Source organism: Lemur catta, chromosome 2 (genome assembly GCF_020740605.2).
Source record: "Lemur catta isolate mLemCat1 chromosome 2, mLemCat1.pri, whole genome shotgun sequence".
Taxonomy (NCBI): Eukaryota; Metazoa; Chordata; class Mammalia; order Primates; family Lemuridae; genus Lemur; species Lemur catta.
The window spans coordinates 146736595-146757890 of NC_059129.1; the positions used below are offsets into that span (position 1 = coordinate 146736595).

At 40.0% G+C, this 21296-nt stretch overlaps 2 protein-coding genes across 3 annotated transcripts; one reads left to right on the forward strand and one right to left on the reverse strand.

The window, feature by feature from the left end:
• The first annotated feature begins 125 nt into the window (after nt 1–125).
• On the forward strand, nt 126–3155 carry C2H6orf120 (chromosome 2 C6orf120 homolog). Its single transcript, XM_045544751.1, has 2 exons — nt 126–231; nt 581–3155. The coding sequence occupies exon 2, from the start codon at nt 624–626 to the stop codon at nt 1197–1199; it is 576 nt and encodes a 191-aa protein (XP_045400707.1). The 5' UTR covers nt 126–231; nt 581–623; the 3' UTR covers nt 1200–3155.
• Nucleotides 2141–21059, reverse strand: PHF10 (PHD finger protein 10). 2 transcript variants are annotated; one of them, XM_045544750.1, is made up of 12 exons: nt 20521–21059; nt 18399–18505; nt 16172–16302; nt 15536–15613; nt 13998–14131; nt 13750–13899; nt 12640–12749; nt 10564–10717; nt 8462–8617; nt 3927–4035; nt 3449–3637; nt 2141–2331 (listed from the first exon to the last, which is right to left on the reverse strand). In XM_045544750.1, the coding sequence occupies exons 1-12, from the start codon at nt 20800–20802 to the stop codon at nt 2246–2248; spliced, it is 1686 nt and encodes a 561-aa protein (XP_045400706.1). In that variant the 5' UTR covers nt 20803–21059; the 3' UTR covers nt 2141–2245. The 2 variants fall into 2 exon arrangements, with proteins under 2 accessions (XP_045400706.1, XP_045400705.1); XM_045544749.1 differs by having other exon boundaries at nt 15536–15619.
• Between the last annotated feature and the right edge of the window lie 237 nt (nt 21060–21296).

Genomic DNA, 21296 nt, shown 5'->3' on the forward strand with positions numbered 1-21296 from the left:
AGCGGCCACGCCCCCTTCGCCATTCTCGCGATAGCCAAGCGGCACCTCGATCCCGTATCTGCCTCACTTCCATGTGGCACCTCCCTTCCGGGCGGTTCTCACTTCTGGGAGGTGCCTCGCTTCCGCATTGCCTCACTTCCGGGTCGCGACATCATTTCCGCCTCCTCCGGCCTGGCCGGGGTCCGGGTCCGGATGCTCCGGGGGCCGCGCGGCGCCCTGCGGGGAGCGGTGGTGAGTCCGGGACGCGTGATGGCGGCCCTGCCCCGCGCCTGGCGGACGCCGCGTTGTTGGGGGAGGCTCGGCGGCCCTTCCCTCCTCTCCCTTGCTTCTCTTTCCTCTCCTTTCCCTCCTCTCCCCTGCGCTCACCTCTCCCCTGCGCTCCTTTCCTGTCCTGCTCTCCTGTCCTCTCTTCTCTGCTGTCCCCCTCCCTGGCTGGTGGCGGGGGCCCCGGGGTGGGCCCGAAATGGATTCGCCCAGCCTGAAGACTCCCGGGGCCCGGAGACGCCCCCGGCCGGCTTGGCGGGGCGCCCGTGGAGGCAGGCACTGTGGCTAAGCGTGTCACCTGTGGTTTTACCCACAGAGCACTGACAGATGAGGAAGTCCATGAGCTGAGCCCACCAGCCATGGCCGCTCCCCGGAGGACAGCAGCCCCCTGGAGGAGAGCTCTGCTGATGCTTCTGGCATCGCAGGCCTTGTCCCTAGCGAACTGCTCTGAAGAGGAGGAAGTCCCAGAAGAGTGGATGCTTCTGCATGTTGTTCAGGGTCAGATAGGAGCTGGGAATTATAGTTACTTAAGGTTAAACCATGAGGGAAAGATCATTCTTAAGATGCAGAGCTTAAAAGGAGATGCAGACCTGTATATATCCGATAGCACCCTCCATCCGAGTTTCGATGACTACGAGTTACAGTCAGTCACTTGTGGTCAGGACATTGTTTTTATACCAGCACATTTCCAACGCCCTGTGGGAATAGGGATCTATGGACACCCATCTCACCACGAGAGCGAATTTGAAATGAAAGTATATTTTGATAGAACAATCGAACAGTACCCACTTGGTGAGCCTGCTTACTCCGCAAACGGCGCAGACCCAAGTCAGAAGTACGCTTATGCTCCTGAAGACGCACCTCAAGAGGAGGAATCTGTTCTTTGGACAATATTAATTAGTATTTTGAAACTGGTACTTGAAATTCTTTTCTGAGTCATTTAACATACTCTGGAGTATAATACCCCTAATCTGTGACGTTGATTGGACTTTGCTATGAACCTTGCTACTTTTACCTGGTTGAAGTTCTGGTTACCGTTTCTAGTCGAGGAATGGAAAAATAAAGCCATATACAGGTTTTTTTTTTTTTTTTTTTTACCTCAGTTACCCCAAAACCCCTAAATTTGAAAACCAGCAAGCACATTATTTGTTTTCAAGATCGAAACTCCTATAAAAGGAATATACACAATAAAATGTTCAAACTCCATTGATTAGTTTGCTAGGTGATGAAAAAGATTACTGCAGTGACTTAGGTTTATTATATAAAAGAAATGAAAACAGAGCTACCTTTCATGCAGTTACACAGATCATATTAAAAGGTTGGTATCATAATTTTATTCTAGAGATTCTAAACGAAGTTCAATGTGTAAGTTTTCAAGAGTAACTAAAATCACGTCGCAAATGTAACGATTTATTTACACTCTTCTGAGCCCATTCCCCAGGTAGGGATGGTATTTTCTATCCAAACAGGATATTCTGGCAGGCAGGTATTTACAAACTTTTTGTTTCTGTGCCAATAATTGCAATTTTAAATCCAGCTGCACCAAATCTTAATAGGCCATTTGTCATTTTAATCGCAGGCTATCTATCAATTAAAATTTCTTAGTTATTAAATAACTTTTATACTGCCTATGGCAGGCCAGAAACAACAATGCACATGAGGAAAGTTTCGTGAAAATAATAGTAACTTTTCAGGCTACTGGAGAAATAGTTAAGTATTTTTAATTAAGTTGCTAAATATTTCCACTGAATTTTTGAAGAGAGCCAAAGTACTAAGAGATAAAACTCTTTTGGAAGATGAATTATTTCTCTACTTGGAATTAGTTTCAAGGGTAAGAGTAGGTTATAACAAATCAACTGCAGATTTTAAGCCTGTATTTAATTTCAAAATTCTTTTATTGACATAAAAATGAAAATGTAAATAAATTGGCACCAAATATTCCACTTAAAGGCATATACAATATTAGGGTCAAAAACCTATTTTATCCCTCTTTGCTGTTTTTCCCCCTTCTGCCCACTTTCCTGGGTGTTGGGGGGGCTCGCTGACAACAGTCACAAATCCAGCGACCTAGGAGAAAAATTGTTAGTTAATATAAAACGAAACTTTATTTTTACAGGACTGAATTATAAGCCCATTTAAGCTATCCTTCCTTAGCTGTCACTAATGATGTTCCTCTGGATTTGCGTTGAGAAGGGCACTAAAGAAGTTTCTTAATTTAAGGGGAAAAATGTAAACTTCCCCTAAAATAACCAATGTAATCAATGCCATGTGAGATTCAGTGCAAAATAAGGGGGTTGGAGAAAGCAATGCTACACAATGTTCCAGACCTTTACAAAATTATTGTAATCTTCCCTGAAATTCAAACACTGTCAAATTTCAAAAGTTTAATACAAATCCCAATATAAAACCCATTACCGAATTTAGCTTCTTAAAGCCTTTTTTGGCTGTTTACTGGCAGTTGTATGTCTAACAGCATTCTCTGAAGTCCTGATGTACTGTGCTCACGTAGCACTTTAAAATTTCAAGTTTTTAAAGCACAATGATAAACTACTATATACTTACTTGATCTGAATTGCTACATAACCTTAAATCATTTAAATTGCTTGCTTCTTAATGACTCCCAGGAAACTTAGTTTTAGGCGTATATTTTATAGAGTATTATACGGTGTTAACTATGCAAATAAGTTCTAAATTTACACAATTATCTGTGTAATGTTTTAGTCCAATTACTGTGATTTATTCGATTCTGTGTTTATTCTAAAGTTATCTGGAATTGTCATGCTGTCTCAATTTATAGAAATCTGGTTTAATATGTATAAAGACATAGCAATCATTTTGTTAAATTTCTAAATAGATGACGTATAAAAATAAAATCAAAGCTTTGAAACAAATTAATGATCTGTTACTTATGGTTTTTCAGTAGAAAAACACCAGGCTCATCTTATTAATTGAACTATACTTCTAAAACTTGGCCTAGGCATTCTGACATCTTATTTGTCCTTTAGTTGGGCTGTCTAGGGATGAAGAGCTGTGTTCATGACCTGGGCGGCCACAGCTTCAGTCACATTTGAACATAAGGGTCTGCAGGCTCTTCATGTCGTCAGAGTGTTTATGCAGCCTAAAGGAGATGCTGGGCAAGTCTCATCACTCAAAGATAGTGTTCTTTCTTTTTTTTAATCTTTACCTGATGGAAGAGCACCAAGGCCCACACAAAAAGTATGATAACCTCTGTCACACACATCACAGAACATCATTTCTTCTTCATGGTGGGGTTGTCCACATATAATGCATGTTTTACATTCCATACATTGCCATGGGTAGGTCTTAATCATAGAAACAAGCTCCATGGTCATATCCAGGCAAGAAGGATGGCCTAAATCAAAACCAGTATTAGTAGTATTTCACACAACAATTTTTATCTTACTATGGCATATAAAATACTAGTTTCTCTAGGACTTCCCAAGAATGGCTGTTATGTTTAACTGCCAAAGAGAAATGAAAATACATTGTAAAAGAAAATAACATGGGCCCTATCTGTGCCACAGAAGTTATCCTGCGTATTTGATGATTCTTTGGTTGAAGTCTAGCTGAAACTGTAAATCCTAGTTTTTTAAGCAACAAATAGGGTGATTAAAATTTTAAGAAGACATTTCAATACTTACCACTGTTATCACATTGGGAGCAGTGTATAAGTGATTCAGCCTTTCCTTTCTTGTTGGACTCCTTACCCTTCAGACAAATTCCACATATAGCATTTGGAATGACCTTTGGCTGGAAGGGTAGAAGAGGGCTATAAATTCATGCCAGAAGAGCTTACTATGGGTTCAAAAGGAATTCTGTTACTCTACTTCCTGAACTTTACTTTTGATAACTTGCTATGTTCCCTTTATGTTCAAGGGAAAGATGTAATTTGACATTGAGTCTGCTCAGGACACAAGACAGTATACTGACAAAAGCCTTAGATTTCATTTTAAAACTTTGTAAACAGCACGGTCTCATGTTAAAATTAAATGAAGCATTCTATACTTCCTGCATGCACAGTAAGATCTGAATAATGAAGTGGAAGGAAAAACTCAACATAATGTCATATCCCTATTAATTGGAAGAGAAAATCCAAGTCCCAAGTGACAAATACATGTAAATTAGGCTTATTATAAAAGAGATAACTAAGTTTTAAGCAGCTTATATGTTGATTTTGTTTAAAAATTGATGTTTTCCAAAGTTGTAAAACTAGATCTATCAAATCTAGGTTAAAAAATCACTTTTAACATTTTTAATTGAAAGATGTCTCGTGCATACGTTATTGTGTGTAAATGTTTGCAGAAAACAGTCATGTGATTATTCCCTTTGCATATCTAATAAAAGAACCTAAGCTTAAGGAAAAAAGGATTCACTATGAAATGTAAAACATAAAAGGGAAAAAATACATTTTCAGGGAAGCAAAAAACTACAGTCACTTAATAAAACACGTTTTTTGAGTATTGGTCATCTTTCAGATTAAAAATATGCACAGTCCAATGGAAGTATTTGGACTTTAAATATATTTGGCAACACATGGAAAAGGACAAAGGAAAGAGTTCACTGTACCCAAAGCAACCAGAAGGAGGGCATCCCAACGTCACAGCTGTGACCACTACAAAGTGATGTTCACTCGTGCTGTAGGAATACGTGACAGTGGCAGAAAAGAGGACACGTGGGCCAAGAGTGAAATGGGGGCAGGAGCATGGATATAAAGACACAGACACAAACTGGGGAAGGTTATTTTAAGTAGAACTGTTATACTTCTATTTTATTCCAGCCCATCCAAATCCATCTTGTATTTCCCTTTCCTAAGTTACTGAACCCAAGAGGAACCTAAACAAAACTCAAACTTTGTGTATAGTACTCCAGCTTTGAAATGTCTCACTGCCACCTGCCTAACTTGTTAGGCCTAAAGAATTTGTTCTTAATTCTTCTAAGGTTTTTACATTTTAAATTATCTTTCTTTGCAAAAGATGACAGAGGCATTCAAAAAGAATTTTTGGCTTATTTATTTAAAAAAAAGTCAACCTTATACATAAATATAATAAAAACAACTCTAAACATTCACAAATGTCTCTACAAAATAATAAATATCAAGGAAGTTAAACATAACATATAAAATTTTACTGTTAACTATTCTACATCTCCTATATGTGTATTTTTATACCCTGCTCCCCCCAACAAAAGGATAGTGTCACACGCTTAAACCTTTTAAGTCTTGCAGTGTAGTTACCCTCGGTTGATACTGCTACATTCTAAGTATAAGGTTCTCACTATGTGCTCCTACACCTAGACACAAGTAGCTACGAAGTGCACTTCTATGATCCAAGTTCTGGGTCAGTTATGATCAGATCTTTAGCTGCCATAATATACAGCAGAAAGCTACTTCTCAATCCACTAAAACTAAGAAATCTCTCTGGGTTATGGGACCTGTACTAACTGTAGAAGATATACTTATTTAATACTTGCAGTTGAAGTTAGATAATGGCAGAATAAGTACTCTAATACCTTTTCACTAAAGTCAGGGAAGTAACCAACACGTGTTAAATCATAAGAAGAGAACTCACAGGAGATCCTTTACAAACAAAAGTCAAAAGGAATAAAACACAAGGCTAGTCATTCACATTCTACAGCAATTCAAGTTCTATAATTATTAAAATATACATTAAACACCTATGATAAAAGGGACACCAAGAAAACTCTAGGTTTCCTTCAAAGCTTAAATCATAACGTCTTGTTAAATCACTTAAAATTATTCTTACCCAATATCCTTCACCTTGATGCAAAGAGGAGAGACGGGGGGGAGGGGAAGAAAGAGACAGCTTTGTAGCCTTTTCCGCAGTGGCGCTGCAGCTCATTTTACAAAAATACTTTGTGCATTCAAGCCCCTGACCTCTAAGAAACCACAATGCTTGCATCCAGGACTTTATACATCAACTAGCGACTGTGGGCTGTAGAGCTGGGGGAGAAGGAAAGGGAATAATGTGCAGAACCTCCTGAAGACTAATGGGACAGAACCCTACATGTGTCTGACACAATCAGTTCTACTCCCAACAACTGCAATGACACCAGAGTTTCACTACTGACAAGAAAAGTAAAACACCATCCTAATAGTTCTCAGAATCTCAAATAAAAGGCTCATCATACACTTATTTCTCTGCTCAAAAACAGCCAAACATAAGTGAGACTTTCATGGTAGCACTAATATAGTATAGATTTTAATTATACACTTATGGGCCTGAATCCTAACAATTATGCTTTAAATTTCAGGTTAATGTAACCTAAACAATACTGTCCTACAAATTAAGGGCAAGCACTAGTCAATCTTATTAAGCAAGACATCAGATACATCATCATTCTTAACTCCCATATTTTAAGACATATTTATATATATGACCTTCAGCTTGAAGTACCCTAATATTCAGGCACATCTTGGCTTATTAATACTTTTCATAGAGAGGTTAACTTTTAATAAACATGTTCACATTAATGTATTACATCTAGATACTGGTAGCTCCCATCTTTGAAATACCTGCGTTTTATTCTTTTAAGTACTAAAAATGTACACAGATTATAAAATGTATATTTTGCATATCAGACTCCCTTGAGTACTATTAATTTATGTTAATCTATTTAATTTCTTATATACTAAAATCAATGATAGTTGAGTGGTTTTCATTTTCAGCCTGTATAAAAACATCTATTTCAATATTCTTTTTCCAACCCATGATCAGTCAAGGCTTGCAGTCAGAAAGCGCTCCTTGACACTGAAGAGTCACAGGGCAGTGTGCTGAGCTGCCACTCCCACCTGAAGCGCATACAGACCAGTAGCACACATGCATTCACGTGGGCTATTTGCAAGATTTAATCTTTGGAGTTCATTTGCTTTCGATCATTAAGCATTAATTTAAATCTTTAGTCTAAAGAAATTAGATAAGCTATATATGTAAAAACAAGTACAAAACCACACAGCTGCAGCCTGTTGAAGCCACCCTTGGAAGCCAACCCTTGCTGAATGAATCTTAAAATCTGCTTGCCCATAAAGGCATTTTCTAATAAACATGGAATATGCTCATTTATTAGGTCGCTTTTTTTTTTTTTACTTCAAGAAAAGAAAGGTAAATGAACTGTTAGAAAGTGTTCTGGTTAGGCTGAGGGGAGCTGACAAACAGCTCACGCCAATATGTTCTTGTGGCTTATTTACCACAATCACAATTCTGACATGTACCAAGGTGTTCAGCATTCACTTGGCAGAACTTTCTCATCATCTTACTCTAAAACTTTCCTTCAATACACCTTCATAAGCAAAATAAAAAGTATATTCTAATACATTCCAAACCAAAAGAACTATATATTTTACTATCACCATCCAGAACATAAAATTGTACAGCTAATTCTATTCTTTTTATGATCTTCTGAAATGCCTACGTGCAAGCGAGGCTACGCACCTCTCACCTCACCTTTTCCTCAAAAGAAAAGGGAGGGCAGATGGAGGGAGGAAACATTAAAAATAATGTTAATAGTTGCTGACAACCTACTACTTTACTCTGAGAATAATCAGATCAAAAAGTTAACCAATAAGTTTGAATACTTGTCATAGAATCATACAGGCTATTTGCCAAGGTTATGCTAAAAATCACCACAATGTAAATAACAGGTTTTACTATTTTCTATCCCAGAGTAAGTTGAATTTGGCAGATGGATCACACAATCCTTAGGTTAAACCCCTATCTTTCTCAGTGAAAGGCACTACAGAAAGGGAACTTACTCTAGCAGTTATCCGCAGGTGCTTAGCTGCTCAGCAGGTTTAGCCATACTAAATGCTGGGATGTTTAAAATGCCAGATAATTATCATCTCTACTCCAAGGAAAGAAGTATAAAGTTCTGCCTATGAAAGAATGTTTTAAAAACCCACACTTGCCTGGTTATGATATAAAAGAGAAAAAAGACTCAAATTGTACATATACAGAAAACAGAAGCTAAAAACCATAGCCAAAGTGACAGAAAAGCCCTCAGGGAACAAAGCGAAACAGGAAGCAGCTGCCAGAGGGCACACCGCAGAGGACAGCAGGGGTACAGCAGGCAGAAGCTCCACACTGGTGAAGGTCAAAGTTAAAAATGTCAGGGAGAGAGGCTGGTCAGTAAAGAAGCTGAGTCAGGGGCTTTTTTCTTCTACCTTGTACCCAGGAACTGATTTGGACAGTACAGAGCGTTTGGAACCATCTTTTCTCGGAGTAGCAGCTTTGTCTTTAGATTTCTGTCTTCCCTGGATGGAATCCTCCTGGCTGTCGGGAGGGCTTTCCCCTTCGGATACATTGCCAGAGGAGCTGTCCTGGAGTTCAAAAGGCAAAAACAAGGATTCCTTGGAATTAAGACAGATTTGAGTCTGTATTCTGACAACTAGGGAAAATATTCAAAAAAAGGCTTTAAAGTTTTGTTAATTTAAAAATCAAAAGATCATTCTAAATATAAGAAACTTTTTCCAGTGGAGACTAAAATAAGTCATGTTAAAAATCATTCATCCTTCTTTCAAGGACAATGTAGTATAAAGCTAATTCAATTTATATCAGTGAAGTACCTTAATCAACTTTGGTTTTTGACTTCAACCAACAAAACCAGAGTTATCTACTTCATCTATTATTATACCATACAGCTTCAATATCATTTTTCATGCCACAAAGGAGGTATTTGTTTCACACAAAAACATATTGTTACAAACAAGTGTGGGTATTTTCACTGAGTAATAAGGGTCATCAGGAAAGTCCTTCAAGCACACATTTGTGTTTTCACAATGTTAAGCTTTGCAAGGTCAACGCCCCAACTATTTATGATGCATCTGACACATTTTACATGTTCAAGGCTTAAGACCTCAATATGTAACCATTTAATTCTTCATTCTATAATTTAAAAGTTTGTAATTAGAATAACAATTTTGTGTTCATATAAATTATAAAAATTATAAATGAAATTATGATGTCCATAGCCACTCTAAGACCGTGACTACAAACATGAAGGTACTGCCTTTATCCTTTTTCTGAGTGTGTGTTTCTACCACACAGACAGACTCCCTCTTATACTCACCCCCACCTACATAATGTGCCCTCATTTTTTAAAACACAAAACTGAATTACACTGTGTGTGTTTTACTAAAGTGTTATGTATATTTTCTTATGATCATTAAATATTCTTTCACTATCACCCACTGTGGACATTAAGATTTATTCCTAATTTCCATTTAATACTGTAAACACTCAAATGGACATTTTTTTTTCCTAATTCAATTTTATCAGCATCTCATTAAGTCCTTAAAATAAATTCTGTTAGTGTAGTGAACGTGCTAAGTCAAATTCTGTGAGAGTTAAAATTCCTGGTATGCTGTCAAAATGCTTTCCCAAAATACTGGATTAATTTGCACTCTTTCTAGCAGAGAGAGAGGAAGTCAGCTTCAGCACCCTGAAAACCACAGCTTCCCCTCCTTTAGCAACCTGACAGAAAAGCAGGATCACCGCTTCAATACTTGAACAGCATCATATTTTACATAACCCAATTTATTAAGTACATTTTTGAAGCTGTTCATGACAAGGAAATATAATGGCCATTCAATGGTAGCACACTCTCAAGTTCAGGTTGGCTACAGTGAAAAGCTGAAAATGGCCAGTTACTTAACACACACCACTAAAGAAACCCACAACCCTGTGTCACCGGTGAGATCAAAACCCAGCACCCGCACCGGGCTTTTGTTCTCCTTCATGTCCACAAAGTACAGCAGCTGCCACTGTCTGGCAACTGCATTTTGCTACCAAAAAATGTCGTACAGGAAAACCTGACCAATGGAACAACTTATTAGTCAGCAAGTTTGCCTGTAGAAATCTAAGATTAATTAAGAAATGGGAACACAAGTTAATGGACTCACTCAAACCTAGAAAAACACAATCCTCTGTGGCAAGAGATCAAAGTCTGTTTTGTTCAGCATTTCAAGGTAAACAGACAACAAGTTGAATAAAGATTGTAAACTAATGCTCCATACCCTTGCCCATGTGCACACGATAACTACAAAGGGGAGATTTTAAATAAGAACTTACCAAAGGCCATGCACTGCTTGTTTATATCAACACACACAATAAAGAACTTTTCTTGATGAAAGCTTTCTGGAAATTATATGCAACTGTCCTTTTTCAAACAGAGGTGGTGACACAAGTTCAATTCAACATTCCAGGAAAGCAACTAGCAAACGTTCAAGGGAAGGGAATGCTCCCTAGTAAAGAGAAACATTCTCACCGAAGTGCCTTTACTTTTCCGTTTCTCATCACCGCGACCATCTTCCACGTCGTCTGAATCACCATCGCTGTCCAGAGCAGGCAGCTCGGGATCCAGGGGGGGCTCATACAGGGCTGTGTTCAGCGGCAAATACCGCAGCTCATCTGGTGAGTACCTAGGTGCACACACTATTTTCAGTTCTCCTTTATTACTAAATATGAATAGACTAAACTCTGACCATGAAGATAGCCTTAATCTTCTCAATTAACCCCAAATACTTTTGAAAAATGATTAAAGATAATTAATTTTTCATTTTGGTCATAAAGTAGGGATAAGTAATAAATAAAAAGGCTGAACACTTTTTCACTAGACTCAACATGTAAAATAGCATTTGACTCTTACTATCAAAAGATAATGTCTCTCCTCTTTACCCTCAACCCAAAAAAGAAAAAAATAAAATGTCAGCAGATAAGGGTGAAACTGTAGCGACAGAGGACGTGCGTAAGAGCCAGGGCCCAGGCCTGCCGCCCGGTCCCAGGTCGCTGCTGCCAGTCAGTCCTTCTCGGGCAACACAGGCCTAACAACAGAGTCCGCCTCGCAGAGCCCCAGTGTGGATTAAGTGAGTTAATGCCTGTAAATCGCATTAGTGCATGGTACATGATATTACCTAAGATATAATGGAAGAAACAAAATTTTCAGTAACAAATTATTTTAAACGAATCTGGAAAGTGTGTATCCTAACACATTCTATCATCAATTTTGTCTGAGACTACAGACTAGCAACCCCTCCCCTCGTCAGACAGGGCCTCCCCTTCATTCTCAGCCTTGGGAGATCCCCTACTCAGGAAGGGACCCTGGATCAGGGTCTCCCTCAACTAAGATAGCACCCCAAAAAGCAAAGCGGTTGGTACACTGTTAATAATATGTTGATGCCAAAACAAAAAAATTTCAAAATAAAAATTTCTGCCTATGTCTTAAATCTGACTTTCAAATGGTATGATTCTACATTCTACTTTAAATTCTGTTCTCTAAAGCAGCGGTCCCCAACTTTTTTGGCACCAGGGACCAGTTTCATGGAAGACAATTTTCCCACAGGCCGGGGTGGGGGACAGGGGATGGTTCAAGTGCATTACATTTATCCTGCACTTTATTTCTATTATTATTACATTGTAATATATAATGAAATAAATACACGGCTCACCATGATGCAGAATCAGTGGGAGCCCTGAGCTTGCTTTCCTGCAACTAATGCCCCTGCTGATCTGACAGGAGGCGGAACTCAGGCAGTGATGCGAGTGACGCGGAGCGGCTGTGAATCTAAACACAGACGAAGCTTCGCTCACTTGCCCTCACTCACCTCCTGCTGTGTGGCCCAGTTCCTAAGAGGCTGTGGACCAGTACCGGTCCGAGAACCAGTACCGGTCCGAGGCCCAGGGGTTGGGGACCGCAGCTCTAAAGAACAGTCTCTATTTGAAAGAACATATGGTTCCAGAGTAAGGTTTAAAGCTGAAGTAAAAGCTGAGGTTTTGAAACAAAATAAATCTGTGAGCCCTGCTTTTTCAGTTACATTCAGGTTGGGAGAAGAGAGAAGCAGCATGTTTGGTCCACAGACTGGGAGCAGCAGCCCGGCCAGGGCAGCTACGTGGCCTGTTCCCACCCTAGGGGCCTCTCTGCTCCTTCTCTCATCTCTGCAGCTCAAGTGCTTCTCAAACTCTCATGTACACATCAATCGTGGAAGCATCTGTTAAACTGCAGGCTCTGAGTCAGCAGGTCTCAGGCTGAGCTAGAGATTCCGCATTTCCAGCAAGCTGTGGGGGGCGGGGGAGCACTGCTGGACACAGACATACTCTGAGCAGGGAGGGGAGGAGACCTCCAGACGTGGGCAGTCCAGGCTTCACCCCTACATGTTCCAACTCTGGTTGAAGGGTGCTCTGCACCAAGGACCAGAGAAGACGAGGAATATCGACACAAATCCTACACAACATCTTATGGCATAATGATATTTATAGATGCAAAAACTGTTAGGAGGCGAGTACAGATGGCTCTGAAACCCCTTACCAATGGCTGATACCAAGGGTAACTAAAACTACTGAATACCTCTTGTAATATTCCTGGAACTGTCCGGGGATGAGAGCCACTGGGTAAGAACTGACCTTTGTTCGCTCTGTCGGCAAAACTTTGTACTTCCCTCGAGGCACCTGGATAACCTATGTTAACAGAGAGAAAAACACAAAACTGATAGTGTGAGAGGAACCAAGGCTTTAGGACAAGAATCCCCGTGTGCTCCCCACCGCACACCGCCCCCTGAAAAAGCTAGAAATTTAAGAGACATTGGGAGCTGTCACCTGAGGGCAGTTGGTGCTTTCAGTTCTGCGTGTGATAGTCTGACCACCTATTCATTACAAGCATAATTTCTGAGGAAAGGCAGTGTATCTCTTGCTCACTGCTTAACAGCAGTATGACCTAGAAAGCTTATACGACCTCTCTGTAGCTCAATTTCCTCATCTATGAAATGGAAATAATACTAGTTCCAACCTCACATGGTTAATAATATTGAAATCTCTTAAAACACCCTTTGAGACACAGAGAAAGGATGATATATAGCTATTCTTAGTCTCATTCAGTAGAATATCAACCAAATACTATAAAATAAAGAAAATACAAACTAATACAGTGGTTGCAGTGTATCTGGAAGTCTACCTTTTTTAATTGTCATAGAATTTACATACTCATATAAAAGATTAATTCAGAGTTAATGAACACTCTTCACTCAAACAAAATCTGTCAAAGGTCTCTAAATTTTTTTGTAATTATACAAGTTTTTACTTTACTAAGTTGATTCAGATTTATTAAATTGTTGAAATTTTCTCAATCTATCCTTAATGTGACAATTCTGTCTTTTATCATCTTCCATTATTTATACTATACATTGTATAAAACCTTTAAAATAAATGTTTAATAAAAGTATAAAAATTGCATACGTTAAAAAAAAAAAAAGGATATCAACCATAAAGCAAAAGGCATCTCACAGAAAAAAAGAAGTAAACTGAGTATTATCAGGCACATCATTAAAAATAGTATATTAAGTTCTGGAGAGGAAAAGAATACACAGGTGGTATAAAAACAATAATGAAGGAGGTAATGAGCATTGTGCCAATAGCAAGTAATAAGCTAGGGTCAGGGACTACTACATTTAAGTCATCCTACATGTGTCTGCAAGTCAAAATAAGCTCTTCTTTCTTCCATGCGTTCCCGGTTTAAATTGCTGTTAAATTCAGCTGCTTTTTTGGCAGCTTTCTTAATATACTCAGGCACTTTGCTGGCTTCAACTTTCTGAGTATTCTGTTGTTGCATTTGCTGAAAGAAAAACATTATAGTTGGAAATCATACATAAGTTTGTAAAATTTCATTCTCTCCAACCCAAATGACACATGCTAGTCACCTCGGTTACTTACAGAATACTCTTTATAATGGTCTGTGATTCGCTGACGTTCTTTTTCTTGTAGAATAACAGAATATTCAGCATGTTTGGCTGGATATTCTTTTATCATTAAATCTATCACTTCATCACTGCGCAATGCTGTTAAACCTATGTTAGGCAAAAACAGAAAAGAAGCCCTTTTAAGGCTAAGTGAACAAAATACTCTTCCAAATTGGCTTCTCCTTCAAACTACTCCACATTTAAAAGGTTTTCCAATAGTCAAAGCAAAATATTTGAATACATTTGAAAATAATAAAACTTAGTATTCCTAATATAAAGTCAAGGAATTAAAAGATTATCCTGAAAGGCAAAGAAATCAATTTTTCACCCAAACAACATTTTTTTTAATATTGTACACTCTATAAACATACACCTCTTTACTTAGAAACAACTGTTAAATAATGATGTATACTAACTACTAACAATACAGAAAATTAGACGAGTTAAAACAAACTTTTTTTCAACGTGTTATAGTTCCTAGTCTTCAAATTCCATATACTAGAAATATCAGTCAATTCAAATTTCACCAAAATCATCAGCACATTGTAGATGATTTTCAAAACACTATCAGATTTCACCAATTGCTGAAATGATCTCCCATGAATTTATACTATATAAAAAGTATCTATATTGTATTAAAATTCTTATAAAAGTAAAAAGCACAGAGATAATTATACAGAACTAAAAACTGAACAAAACTTGCCTTTTTTTTTTTTTTTTAAAAGACAGGGTCTTTCTACGTTGCCCAGGCTGGAGTACAGTGCTATTCACAGGTGCGATCACAGTGCACTTACAGCCCTGAACTCCTGCACTCCAGTGATCCTCCTGCCTCAGCCTCCCAAGTAGCTGAGACAGCAAGCGTGAACCACTGGGCCCAACAAAAGACCCATAACTTTTAAAAACTACTGTGCAAATTTTGCACACAACACAAACACTTTGACAACTCTGTGAAAGTTATTGGAAAATTATACTGTTATAGAATATGGGTAGTCCTTGACTTATGATGGGGTTACATCTGATAAGCCCATCCTAAGTTGAAACTATCATAAATCAAAACTGAATTTAATACACCTAACCTACCAAACATCATAGCTCAGCCTAGCCGGCTTTCATTGTTCTCAGAACACTTACATTGGCCTACAGTTGGGCAAAATCATCTAACACAAAGCCTATTTTACAATAAAGTGTTGAGTATCTCATGTAATACGTTAAATGAAAAACAGAATGGTTGTATAGATAGTCGAAGTATGGTTTCTACTGAATATGCATTACTTTCACACCATTGTCAAGTAGAAAAATCATTAAGTCGAACCATTGCAAGTTGCAAACCATTTGTATAAGGTATTTCTCCTTTGCATTTTAACAATAATCAAAAATAAAGTAAATACTTTAGCATTTAAATAGTTCATTTTGTTAATTTTGTAAAATTATTTTAGGAAGGAGATAAATACTTATACAATATCATGTCATAAAAGATCAGCTTGAAAAACGTACATTATAAGTTTTTATTACCTAGAGTGCACTGAGTTTCCGTAATGACATTTAGCTCTCTTAGGTAGAGTTTCTCCTTGTGAGACAAATCTCGTCGCTCTAAATCTCCAAAAAAAGAACAAAAGGCTATTAAAAATAATAAAACGTTATGCATTTGTAAAACTTTAAAAAGCTTAAAAATTTTGATTTTTAGTATCTCATATTACATATTCCAAATGTTATTTAAAAGACTACACAAAAATCTTATAAATTCACAAATAAAAATTAGAATAAAATTAAAAATAGAATAATCCAAAACAAGAAGGTAACATAAATAACTATGTTAAATTGTTCATCAGAAATAGCCTTTCTCATATTCAAATATGGCTTATATAGCTGGTAAACTCTTGACTATAAAATGATTTTTTTCTAAAATTTTCACCAGGAAATTCACTTTTCTCATTTTGCTTTTACATCAGTTTATGAGTCACAAGAATATATCGATAGTGGAAAGAGATGCTGAATGACAGCAGTAAATGAAAATCAGTGAGCAAAAGAACATAAAATATATTATAAATGATCCACACACAAGAATTCAGAAGTCAACAGCCTATCATAAAGAATTACTATTAGTTAAAAGTTAGCCTTAATCTGTTACATAAACTAAGACTCAAGTACCTGGATATTTCCGTTTAAAGGAAGTCACACCCAAATATTCACTGACTTGTTCTTGAAGCATATAGTATTCTCCTGTTTCATCAGGTGGCCATTTGTACTCTATCAAATTTTCCGCTGGATAATAACTAAAGCTAAGCACAGAAACATATATTATACCTTAAGTGTGGTTTTTATTAAATTTTAATGACTTTTATTTTTTAGAATATTTTGAAAGCTATTTTACATATTTAAATCCTTTGCCATGACCTGATTTTGTGTGTATCAAAGAAAATTACAACACAAGTAGAAGGAAGAAAAATAATCATCAAGAATATCAAATCAAAAAAGTTCATTGAAAATAAAATTTTCTATACACCAGAAAGAACCAAGACTCACAACTGCTAGTAACAAAGGCATTTTTTAGCTTAAGAGACTTATGAGGCCAAAGCAAGGTGATGGAATCAGCTCTGAATTCTTTCTCTTAGGCTTAACACACATAGCCAGTATTTCATCCACCCAAAGTATAAAGTAATTAGCTTCTATGTCTTGTCTGCTGTTCAGTGAGTCATAAACTGCTGAGAAAACAGAACTCGAAAAACTTATTTCTCAATGAAATGAACCATAAACCATAATTGTGTGTTCTCCTACACTTCACAAACCCAGAAGCAAAGAATGGACCTAGTTTGACGGTTTCAGTGTACTGCAGTCAACCTCTACCCTGAATAGTGAAGAGTATAGATTTTAGGATCTAGGCCAATTCAACCTCTAAATTAGAAGCAGGAATGTAACATGATTTTATGCATTTAAAAAGTAACTGAGGAAAAGAAGAGTATTCTCAAAAATGGTGCCAGGAAACTTACACATGCAAAAGTATGAAACTGGACCTTTACCTCATATCGCATACAAAAATTAACCCAAAATGGATCAACAACCTAAATATAAGAGCTCACTAGAAAACTCTTAGAAGAAAACATAGAAATCTTCGTGACTTCAGATTTGGCAATGGATTCTTAGATATGACATGAAAAGCACAAGCAACAAAAGAAAAAATAGATCAAGAATTTGGATTTCAAAAATAAAAAAAAGATTTGTGCATCAAAGAATACTATCAAAAGAATGAAGAGACAACCCACATAATGGAAGCAAATATTTGCAAATCATCTATAATAATAAAGGCTTAATAGCTAAAATATACAACAAACTTCCACAACTCAACAACAAAAACAACCCAAATAAAAAATGGGCAAAGAACTTGGACAGACATTTCTCCAAAGATATACAAATGGCCAATAAACACATGAAAAGATGTTCAACATCACAAATCATTATGGAAATGAAAATCAGAATCACAGTAAAATGTCCCATCATACTCTTTAGAATAACTATTATCCAAAAAAAAATAGGAAAATAACAATTGACAAGGATGTGAAGAAACTGGAAACTCTGTGCATTGTTGGTGGGAATGTAAATTGGTGCACCTGCTGTGGAAAACAGGCTGGTGGTTCCTCAAAAAGCTAAACACAGAATTACCATACGATCCAGCTATTCCACTCCTAGGTATACACCCCAAAAAATTGAAAACAGGAATTCTGAACACTAATGTTCATTGCAGCATTAGTCAACCTAGCCAAAAGATGGAAATAGCCCAAATGTCCAGCAACATGAATGAACAAAATGTAACATATACATACAATGGAATATTACTCAGCCTTAAAAAAAGAATAAAATTCTGAAATATGACACAACATAGATGAACACTGAAAACATTATGCTAAGTCAAATAAGCCAGACATAAATGGACAAATATTGTATGATTCCACTTATACGAGGTACCTAGAGTAGTAAATTTCATAGAAACAGAAAGTGGAATGGTGGTTGCAGGAGGATGGGGAGAGGGGGAAACAGAAGTTAATGCTTAATGGTTATACAGTTTGTTTAGGGTAGTGACAAAGTTTTGGAAATGGATGGTGGTGATAGTTGCACAACACTGTGAATGTAATTGATGCCACTGAATTGCACACTTAACCAGAGTTAAAATGGTGAATTTTACGTATTTCTGTATTTTACCATGATATATTTTTTTAAATTATACTCAACAGTAAGACCAACTTTGGTGTCACATTATAAAATAGGAAGAAAATATTCTACAATTTTAATAACTGTCAGGACTGGGGCAGAGAGGAAGAGGATGCTAATGCAGAGAAGAGAAACATACCACAAAAAATAGTAAGTAGTAAAATAACAATACCCAAGATCTTGACTTGAAGTTTCACAACTCCTAGAGCTATCTCCCGAGCCCATTCGCCTCCTTTTGGGTGGCTGGGTCCCATCATTTGAATTATCTTCATTATCATCCTATACATTTAAAAGATTAAAAAAAATAATTAGAGAAACAATAAGAGAACAAATAATAAGGAAAGACTGAATATGTATCTTCCCAGACTTGCTAAGAGTCTCAACAAGTGAAAGGCTGTCTAAGAACAACTAGTTATACAAATGTTAACATCCTATATTAAAAGGGACCAAGAATTTAGCATGAGCAAGACCTGGAACAAAACTAAAAACTGATCTTCAATCCAATCAAAATAAGAAAATTTTCAATTAACCTGTAACTCTAAATCTACTTTTACTTTCTTACCAACTGAGGTTAAAATGCCTCCTGCCTTTAATAAACACATAAAACTGCTGCTGGGGGAAAAAAAATATATGGATCATTTACAGTGTTTAATTCAACTTAGAGCTGGTTCATAGAATTATTCTAATTGACTACTTAGGTATACCTGTGAAAAGGGGACATACAAGGTCTAAAAACAGTTTACCAATCCGAACTATTTTTTTCTTATATTGCAAAGATTTAGCAAAAATATACCCTAGTAAGGGTCATCAATCAATTGTACACCAAAAAAAGGAGGGACATACTTTTAATGTAATCCATTATATGGCAAGAATATCAAGGCTGTAATTTCAACCATTCCACTGAGAAAATGAAGTACCAGGCATTAGGAAATTGAGTTATTTACATATTAGCCAAGGCTTAAGGTCTAAAAATCATGCTGTTTTTTTTTAAATCAAGGTAATACAGCACCTAACATTACTACAGTTTTGTTAAACACATGGTCCTCTTGCAACATATTAAAATGAAAGCAAAAGAATATAAAGAGGCAGTGCGATACAATGGCCAGGCGTGCCAGAGCTGTACGCCCTGGCATCTGGCTGGGCATTACTCCTCACTAGCTGGCCGAGCAGTCATTCTCTCTAAACCTCTCCTTACTATGCGATTAATGCAAGAATTAAATGAGTTAATATATGAAAAGCACTTACAGCAAGCGCTAGCATTATCTGACAAATGTTAGTTAAAATTATGATGATGATATGGCAAATGTCTCTGGCTCCTAGGAATTTAATGATTGTTTTACAAATAATAAAATATACAAAATACTTTTCAGTCCTTGTAAGTATTTAATTAAAGAGCTCTGCGTATTCCTACTAAGACTAGCAAGCAGGCAAGAGCTGGAAAGTAGCCTAATTCTATTTTCTGAAAATTTACATTTCATGATAAGTATCACAACTGCAACATTTAATATTCACTACTTAAGACATAACTCATTCTAAGCATTCAAGTACTTTGTTTTCTATTTTACTCGGGAGCAATTTAAGAATTTTCATGTCAATTTGCTCAACTCCATTTCCCTTTGATTGGCTAAAAAACTGAGACACTCAAAATAGACAAAAGTAAAAAGTTAAAATGGAAAGTCCTCAGAAAAGCTGAGACCTCGATCTCCCACATCAAGTGCTTTAAACCTGCGGCCCCAGAGCCTGGGCGGTGCGGAGTCACAGCGCGCCCGGCCGCGGACTCTCCGGGCGGCGACAGTGCTGGGCCGAGCAGCGGGACAGGCCGTTGGTTCCGCCGTCGGGCCCGGCGGCCCCGCTCCGAGCCCGCACACCGGCGGAGACGCGCGGCCCGGCCCGGCGGGGGCGTCCGCACCCCGCTCCCACCTTCCCCCAAACTTCCGCCCGCGCGAGACGCGGCGGGGGCGCGACTCTCCCGCCGTCCTGCCCGCCCCACGACCGGCTCCGAAAACGCCCAGCCCTCCCCGCCGCCAGGCGTTGCAAAGTTAAGGAAAAGTTTCCCCGAAGGCGTCCGGACGGACGCGCGCACCACGCTCGCGACGGCCACTTTCCCGCACCGCGGCTTTCCGCGGCAGCTGCCAGCGCTTCAGGAGGACCCGGTAAGGGGGTCCCCGCGGACGCCGCCGGCGGCTCCCCGGGGCGCCCTGCCCGGCCGCACTTGTTGCCACGAGGCCGGGCGGGCAGCCGGGGCCCCGCGGGCGCCTCCGGGTCGAGTCGGGCCGCGCCGGCCGCCTGCTCACCTTCGGGGACTGCGCTCCGGGGCTGGCCGGGTCGCTGTCGCACGGCCGCGGGGACAGCGCCGCCCCGGGCCCGGCCGCCGCCGCCATCAGCCCGAGCGCCCCGCGCCGCCGCCGTCGCCGCCGCCGCCGCTTCGTCCCGGCCGCCGCCGCCGCTGCCGCCGCCGCCGCCGCCGCCGCGCGGGCCGCCCGCCGCCCCGGCCCCGCCCCCTCCGCCCGCCCGCCCGGGGGCCGGCCCCTGCCGCCGCGCGCCCCGCGGCCCGCCAGCGCCGCCGCCACCGCCATGGCCGCCGCCAGCGCCGCGCCGCGCCGCGCGCCCGAGGCCGGAGGCCGGAATGGAGGACGCGCGGCGGCGGCGCTTCTCACCGCAGCCCGACCCGCCGCCGCCCTCAGACCCGCCGCCGCCTCAGCCGGAGGCTCCCCTCGGCCCGCCGCTCCCCACTGCCCGGCGTCGTCTCCGGCCCGCCGCTCCCCTCAGCCCGCAGCCCCACCTCCCGCCCGCCGCCGCTCCGGCCCACCCCCGGCCCGCCCCGGCTCGCCGCCACTTGGCGCGCTCGCAGCCGCCCCCTCCCCGCGCCCCCGGCCCGGCCCCTCGGCACGTCAGCCCTCTCCTCCCCGCTCCGCCGCCGCGCTCGCCCCGCCCCCACCCGGGGGTCCCTACCCCTGCCCGCCCCCGGGTCCCCGCCCGCCCCCGCCCCTCCCCCTCCCGGGGTCCCGTCCCCGCCCCGCACCCTCCCGGGGTCGCCGCCCCACCCCCATCCCTCCCCCCGGGGTCCCCG